This window comes from Pezoporus wallicus, unplaced genomic scaffold (genome assembly GCF_028554395.1).
Source record: "Pezoporus wallicus isolate ANWC-B61680 ecotype Strahan unplaced genomic scaffold, APGP_CSIRO_Pwel_v1 contig_3710, whole genome shotgun sequence".
Classification (NCBI taxonomy): Eukaryota; Metazoa; Chordata; class Aves; order Psittaciformes; family Psittacidae; genus Pezoporus; species Pezoporus wallicus.
In genome coordinates, this window is record NW_026640315.1 from 121187 (window position 1) to 129692 (window position 8506).

An 8506-nucleotide genomic window follows, 5' to 3' on the forward strand; every position below is an offset into this window, starting at 1 on the left:
GTCATGAACTGAGACCTTTCTCTCCACCAAAGCTTAGTCCTTGGTGCTCTGGTATTCAGGCTCTTGAGAGGATCCCTGGCCACGAGCTCTTTGCCAGAGGTGAGATCACTCCATGGGAACAGGTCTCACACGTTAAAGGGGACAGGTATGGCACACACTTGTAACCCTTGCCTGAGTTTTAAAGCAAGGGGGATAGCAATGTGAGTGTCCTCTCCTGGAGGGAGGGCTGCTCCGGTGTGCTGCTGGCCTATAGTCAGTTGGTTTCCTCCTTTGGGCACTGGAAGTGGGCTGTCAGTAGAAAGCTGAAATAAAACCTGAATGGTTTTCTTGAAGGATAAGAAATATGTGAAACAGAGAGAGGTCGTTTCCCCCTCCCAGCTCCCATCTCCAGCCCACTTTGCCATCCAGCACTACTCCCATCCTGACCTCATCCCTGCTCTGATGCAAACAGGGTGAGGTCTCTGTTTTACTTGGAATCTCTCTCATACATAAGAATGTGATTTGGTGGGGCCAGCTTCTGATTGTGTGGCACTTGCACCTCACAGCTGGAATGGGGCATCCTGTGTCCCATGTGCTTGCCTCTTCCCTCCCATGGATCTGCTGGTTCTCATGATCTCTTCCGTCCTCTCTTTTCTGCTTTGTTTCTTTGTGAGTTCCTCTGGAAACCTTTCTGTTTTGTTTCTTGGTGTTTGGAGTCTGATACTTGTTCTGTGGAAATCAACTTGCACTGTAAACTATTTGCTTACCTACAGAGAGAAAGATAAAGATTATCTGAAACATGCACTTGGTTGTTTAGTTTATTTCCAGAGAGGTTTATAATCTTGTTTGGTTTATGCTGGAGTGATTTGTGCTACTAGGAGACCGTGTGCTGGCTTCCTCTGCAGTGTGTGGAGTCTATTATTTTAATGAGAAGTGAAGATTGGGCTCTGGAAAATGAGCCTGAACTGTGTGGTTTTGGGCCATTTCTGTTTATGGCATGAGACATCATCATCAAACTGCCTGAAAGGGTACAGCAAAGAAACTAGATCAAACAGGGTCAAGTCTCCCAACTTTGAAGCATGTACTAAAACCTTTGTGCAGTTGAAGGCCCATAAACAGACACCCTGGCCCTGGGAGAGCTCTGAAGGCCATTCATGGGTGGCAGATGACAAAGGAGCAGGTAGGTCACTTACATGTCCTGGCTGTGCTGGATCTGGGAGTCAAGGCTGGCTCACTGCTCACTAGGCTTTGATTACTGTGCCCTGCTCTGCCCCTGGCCTTGTGAAGGAGCCAAGGGCAGTTTTAACTGCATGCAAACAGTGTGTCCATGGATTTATCCCTCCTGGAGGTAAACACAAATCAGTCCAGAGATGGAATCCCTCTAATTGAAAGGGCTGGAACCTTAGACCCTGAATTTCTCTTTGGCCTAGAAGAGGGCTTCTACTCTTGCTTGTTGTGGGATTTACCTTAATCTGCAGTGTTGGAACTGAGTCTGGAGGGCCCTGAGCACTTCTCTGATCTATAGCGGCTGTAGGTAAGAGTTGGCCCTGGTGGGCTTCATTCCTTATCACACTAATCATGTATGCAGGTGTCCTGTCTGCTTACCAGCAAGAAATCACAAGTCAACTTCTCTTTCGGGGCATACTTGCACATAGGAGCTGTGGGACTTAGTGTTTATATCTCAGTGGAAGGCCTCCAAAGTCACCTGTAGGCTCAGTGACTTAAGCAGTGTTCTGTCTGCAGGCAAAATCCAGGCCATGGGTTTGCCCATGAAGTACATAATTCCCTGTTTCTGGGTTGTCATTAACTAGAAAGTTTTGGGTTGATGTTCATCATTTGAAAGGGCCAGCCCTTGGCATGTGTCTCCTGTAGATCCCTTGGTGTAAACTCTGACATAAGAATAATAATTAACTTTATTGGAGCCTATTTTATCCAGTTGTTGTTTCTCATGACATGTTTCTGTTGACACAGGCCTAAGTAAAAACATTTATTGAGCAAAGTTCATGCTTGTGCAGTCATTCCCACTTGTGTTTTCACAGCAAGGTGCTATCACTGCCTCAGTGCTGAATCCTATGGAGAGCTCTGTGTGTGCTCAGGAGTTTCCAGCTCTCATCACTGTTACTGTCATGGGAGAGTTTGCTTTTCTAGGGGATCACAGCCCCACCCCAGAATAAGCTCTGGTCCTAAACCTGCCCCTGTGGGATTGATTTGTAGAGGAACAGAAGCAATAACATAGATGCCTTTTGTACCGTGCTACTTTGGCCTTGGTTGAGAGTCATCAAAGGCTTTGATTGATTGTAAAATAAGGGCAGCTCTTAAATCTCCTATAACCTCTGAGCACAAGAGTGGTGTAAGTCAATGTCAGTTCACTTTGAGTCTGGTCTTTGAGTGCAGAGCCAGAGATTTCACAAGCTAACACATGAAAATTCAATCTCTTTATTTCCATTCATCAGGCTCTGTATTTGGACTCATAGTCACAAGCCCCTTTGCTCTTCCATGTGCTTTCAAAGCATCTTCTGCAGAACAAGTGCTGATGGGTCTTTGATCAGGCTGTGCACATGTTCCCTTACAGTGCACCTTGTGAAATGGTCATGGGTGTGCAAAGCAGCAGTGGGGTTGAAGTGCTGGGGTAGGGAGGGATTCACTGAGGGTCTGTCAGTAGCTCTTGAACCAGCTGCGTGTGCAAGGATGGGACCTTTGCTAGTACCCACTGGTGCTAACACTGTGTATGAGCAGCAGCAAGCCCTAGTGATCAGATCTAGTGCTTCTCTGGGGCTTTTCATTTGAGGCTCTGTGAGTGCCTGTAAGGGGAAAGAGTTTATTCTCACTAAGGGAAGGTAAAGTTACAGCTTCTGGGTTTGATAATTGGAGAAGATGTGCTGAACCACTGCAGGTCCAAAGGCCTGCCCTGTTCTTCAGTGCTGAGAGCTACTGTGGGGCTGGATCCTACAGGGCTTGCACAAGTTGATGTGGTTGCCAGCCCCAAGAACAAACAAACAGTCCCTGTTGTGACCATTAAAGCAGCTACCAGCTGCTTTTTGAATATGACACACAAAGTGTGTTTGGGTCATTTCTGAGTGGCTGTGGCTGTATCTGCTTCTAGTGGGGCTGGTGGTGACATGTCTCTCCTGTGCTGTAGGATGGCAGGTTGCTGAGCAGTTCTGGGGCTGGCGAGGCTTGACTGTGGGTATTTGAAGCTCTGTGGAGTGTGGGTGAGTCTTTGTTGCTGGTTGAAGGCTGCTTTTGTGTTCTGGAAGATTTCAGTAGGAGCTGGTCAAGCCCTACTTGCTGCCATGCAGCATCCACTGACAGACTAAAGTCCCAGCATCCAGGCTTCCTTAGAGCAGCAAGAGAGTTTGTTTTGGGGCTTTTGAGTCTATGATAAAACCAGTAACAAAACCAACCTCCTCTTCTGCTGAACCTCAGAGGGGTTGCGCAAGGAGAAGTCAAAGCAGAAGCTGGAGAGAAAAATCCTCACAGCTTCCATGTGCACCTCCGCTGCTTCCTGCACCTTTGTTCACCAGTTCACCCCAGCCCCTTGGTGGCAGTCGGCGTGGGTCAGGCCGTGACATAGACCTCCAGGAGTCCCCCCACGGAGTGCATTCGGTAGAACACCCCCAGGGGGAGGCCGAAGTTCACGATGGCAAACCAGGTGGAGTAGCCGTAAAAGGACTTTTCCAGCCCGTTCTCGAAGACAGGGTGAGCTCCAAATGTGGGAATGACCCAGAGCTAAAGAGGTGGGGGGGAAACGAGCAAAGTGAGAGGATGAGAAACCATCTCCTACCTGCACTCTGATCTCAGCACTGGCTAAAGTCATTGTAGGAGTGTTGCAAGAGTATCAGAGTCTCCCTGTCAGGGAAGAGAAGGAACCCCCCCCAGTTATGCTGCTGAGACCTGGCTATAAATCAAATCCTATTGAATTCCTAATGGTGGGCTCATTCTGCCCCAGACAGCTTCATCTTTCTACAGAATTCCACTGTTTCCTTGGCCAATGTGTTTTCAGTGTATTAAGGCTGCAGTGAAGATCCATGCTGATTCAAGATACCAGAGCGCAATGCATGGAATTGGGTGAGTTTGAATCCTGGACGCTCACAAAGCCTCACTGCTGGTGCCTCACTTTCCTCCACCTATCTCATGGAACACCCTTAACGATTAAGATAACCTTTTCAGAGGCTAAAATCTTGGCTCTTAAGGGTTTATCAGCTTTCTGCACCCAGGAAACCCAGCCATATTTGACTCTTTGGGTAACAAAAGAGGCCTTATAATTATGAGAGTGGGGATGTTAACAGCAAAGCCAACCTTGACTTGCTTCACCACGGGTTGGAGCATGATGGGCAAAGGTTTCCTGTCTGGAATAGCCCAAAAGAAAGCCAAGGAGAGCACATCTTTATCACAGGTCATGCTGGCTCAGCCAAGCTATGACGAGGCAGAGAGCAGTACTTACTATGATGTTGCACAAAACCAAGAAGAATGAGATCTCTCTCAGTGCTCTCCTCTTCCAGCTCAGGTGAGAGTAGCTGTGGATATAGGACAGGGAGGCTCTGCGGATCTCCTGTCCCAGCTCCAGCATGCTCAGTCTCCTCTGGTCACAGGCTTCATGGATCTGCTCTTCTTTCGTTTCTTCCTCTTTGCCGGAGTGTGTGTGCCCCTGCCTGCTGCCTGTCGTGGTTTCCTCTTCCTCACGTAGCTCCGAAGCTGCTGCATGGTGCCTGGCGTGTCCTGTGTGTCTGGCCTCGGTTATTGCCACTAAGGGCTGCCGGTGAAGCCCGTCAATGATGAAGATGTTTTGGGTGATGGTCTGAAGGATGAGGAGGACAGAATAGGACAGGATGAGGCTGTTGAGCAGCTCCCTGGGGTCGGTGGCTACAAGGGCAACAATGGAGAAGTAGGACATGCCGATCTGCCCGAGGGCTGCCCCCATCAGCAGGATCACATCCAGGCTGCGAGTTGGGTTCTTCACTGTGTCCAGCTCCTTCTTTTCCAAGGCATGGATGATTGTCCCAACCACTGCACCCGCGCTCATCAGGGGCAGGAGTACAACGTAGTATGAATAAAACATCACAAAGACCTGGCGGTCCGGGACTGAGCTGGTGGCCTGGATCTGGTACATCATGAAGACACAGATCCCAATGATCACAGCAATGGCACCCAGCAGTGGTCCAAAGACCACCCCCTGCAGCTTGAACTTGTGCTTGATGCGAGGGACGTGGTGGTGGCTGATGCGTCTCCCCACGTTCTTCCACATGACGTACAGCACGGAGCAGCACACGAGGCAGAACTCGGTGTTGAAGGGGTAGAGCAGGATGTAGCCCTTCTGGAAGACTTTGCAGATGGTTGTGTTTGGGCATGTGCATGAAACAGTCTCATTGCCTGGAGCATGAGAAGAGGAAGGCAACAATTAGGAGGGAGATGGCCTGCATTTCATGGCTATCTGTGGGAGTTTCTTGTGTCTCTGTGGATCTCAGAACCAGAGATCAGTAGGATGTTCAGTGATTACCATTCGGTCCTCAGGCTGTGAGGGTTCAGAACAACACAGCTTAGCAAACATCGTTTAATCTGCCAAGCTTTTGCTTGCAGTTGACAGATAAACATGAGCAGAAATACTAACAGATGTTGGGCTTCTCCTTTCCTAGCTCTCAGTCCCGGGGTTTCATAGCAGAACACCTCCCTCCAAGTGAGGAGGTTCTCCCCTTGCAGCCCATCTCCTTGAGACAAGCTCCAGTAAGAGGGAATCTGACATATGGGGGAAGTGGTTGTGATAACTGCATCCCTGACCAAAGACTGTTGCCTGGCACAAGCAGGGATGCGAGGAGGAGCCTTGCCTGCAAATCGCTGCTCCACCTCTCGCAGCTGAGACTCGATCTCCATGTGAATGGTGTCGTTGGTCACGGCCAGGAGCCAGAGGAGGAGGTTGGTGGCTATGGTCAGCATCAGCCCGCACCTGAGAGAAGAGAGAGGAATGGGGAGGCCACCCCAGCTCATCCTCCAGCCATAGAGCTGGTCCCTGAGCTGTGCAGCAGGAAGGGATTTGGGGTCAAGAGGGGGCAATGAGCTTTGCAGTCCAAGGCTCAAGTGGGGCCTTGGGCTGAAGAAACCAAAGGGAGCTGGTGAGCCCAGATCAGTGGAAGGAGGATGGGTCTGGTCAAGTCTCAGCTTGGTTCTTGCATGATGCAGGATACAGAGTGTGAATATAGAGAATCAGATACAGAATACAGAGAGACCAGATGAAGACAGGAGTATTGGAGATCATAAGCAGACAGAAAGGGTTTCTTTAGAGGAGTAGACAGCAGTTTTCCCCCCTCTTTGTACCTAGTGAAGTTGTGCTGCACCTGAATGCAGTCCTTGGAGTGATGCCACAGGAAAAAAGCCTGCAAATAGATGACAATGACATGAGCAGGGTGAAGCTGGCAGCCTGCTGCATGCACAGTGCAAAGGGACGGGCAGGCAAGAAGGCATGAGTCCAAGTGGGACCAACCCTGTCTCTGTGCAAGTGGCGTGTGTGCCCCTGCATCTCAGTGCTGAGGCATGTGCTGGCCTGTGTGACTGCAGCATGTGTGTGCCTGCACCTAGTGCTGATCTAGGAGATCTGCTGTTCTCTGTCTCTGTGGTATTTGCTGCTGAGATGGGAGCGAGTTTACTTTGCAGACGTGGGTTTGGGGCTGCAAAGAAGGTTGGCACCGGAGTTCAAAGGGTGTGAGATGTTTCTGTGCACAAAGCACTTTGTTGAGGGGGATGCATTAGCAAATCGAGAGGCTGGGTCTCAGCCTGGTGCAGAGACATCTCTGGCAGATCTGAAGGTTCCTCTTTTCTCCCTGCTTTGATGCTTCAAGACAGATTTGTCTGGATCCTGCAGCACGTCAGGTATTGCTGGAGTGATTTCTTTCTAAGCCTTATTACTTCGTTCTCCACCTGGCACATGAGGAGCGTGGTGGTGCGTGATGCTTTAATGCTCATGGGAATGCCTCGTGTGCACCCACTTCCCCAGGTGTCCCCATTTTCCCCACCCCTATCTCCCGGGAATGGGACAGAGGGAATAAGCAGGAGTCCAGGAGGGTAACGTGCAGTACCTGGGTGCAAATAAAAAGGATTTCAATGCTGGGGAACACGATTTCCACCCTGGATTTGCACTGGATGAGGACCGCGCTGTAGCCGATATGAAATGTGTTCAGGAGGACGCTGAAAATGCCGAAGAGCAGCACTGACCCTGGCAAACAGCAGAAACACCAGTAAATAAATGAAGACGGGTCTGTGGAGCACCTGGGCTGGCTGGGGACTGGAAACCTCGTGCACCTTCGGAGCTGGAGGCTTTCCCATGTGGAATTCTTATTATCTGTGGAGGAAGAGACAAAGGGGAGCCCGGCAGCTGAACCTGGTTGTGGTTTTGGCAGCACCAGTCTGCAGAAGTTAGGACCCTTTAATTGTTCCTCTCCTTCACCTTGGACACCTCCCTGCAGCTTTAGGTAGTCGGGCACGTTGCAGCTTTGTTTCCTTCAGTTCTCCGTGCTTAGTTAACAAGACTGCGCTAATTAGAAACTCCATCATAGAGCAGAGGCAGGGCTGCTGGGACAAGTGTCGCTTCACAAAGTGGGGCAGCCACTGATGGGAGATCTCCCAGGAAAGCCTGGGTGTCACTGGGATGTGACTCACGGGGCAGGAATCTTCCCCTGGATACAAGGCTGCAGTGATGTTAAACAAGGACGAGGGTGGCATGGGGCTGCTGACGCCCTGGGAGGGTAAACATGGTGGTTCTGCTCCCACTGTGCCAAGTGGCCATGCTAAAACCTTCCCTACATCTCTGCCATGCTGCTCAGTTGCTGGTGGGAGATGCCCGAGTTGTGCTTTGGGAGGGGACCACAGGGTGAAATTGGGCTGGAGGGTGAAGAACTCCTGGCTGCTCTGGTTCCTCTATGCTAGTGCCTTCCCCAGCCTATCCCAATCTCCCCACTGGGAGGTTCCCGATGCCCTAACTACAATCCTCTGTGGCTTCCTAGCTTTATTAGTAGAAGCATTTCTTTATCTTCTAAGTGCAGGAAGCAGGGGAAAGGCCCGAGGTGATGAACAAAAGCAGAACTTACCCCTAATCCACATGGGCCCCGCATGGGAATCCCGGTACAGCACCGCATGGGGCTGCCGGCTGGTACCCAGCAGGTAGTAGATAATCCAGCACAGGCACAAGACCTTGAGGATGGAGAGCAGGATCCAGACATCCGCCAGGGTGATGGCCACGTGGTTGAAGATCATACTGCTGACAAAGGCACTGCCCAGGAACACCACGTTCATGGCCAGCAGCCCCGAGAAGAGCTGCCCTGCTTTCTGGGCTTGCCTGTCCCGCTGCTGCACCGAGGAGCAGTGCCGGTACAGCCAGAACTTCTCGTAGTGGATGGTGGAGGTGTCGTGTGGAGCTGACGCTGACCTGTCCTTGCAGTGCTGGCAGGACTTCTGCTTGGAGACTTTGTTGCCTGACATGGCTCATCTGCCTGCTGAGCAAAGCGGGGGTTAAAGCAGGAAAGGTTGGAGGGGGACACGC

The 8506-nt window shown here is 50.7% G+C and overlaps 1 protein-coding gene across 1 annotated transcript; it reads right to left on the minus strand.

Moving 5' to 3' along the window:
* Positions 1-3482: 3482 nt before the first annotated feature.
* Positions 3483-8506, minus strand: OTOP3 (otopetrin 3). The gene is made up of 6 exons (XM_057418669.1): positions 8055-8506; positions 7047-7183; positions 6289-6347; positions 5802-5920; positions 4424-5349; positions 3483-3708 (listed from the first exon to the last, which is right to left on the minus strand). The coding sequence occupies exons 1-6, from the start codon at positions 8443-8445 to the stop codon at positions 3538-3540; spliced, it is 1803 nt and encodes a 600-aa protein (XP_057274652.1). The 5' UTR covers positions 8446-8506; the 3' UTR covers positions 3483-3537.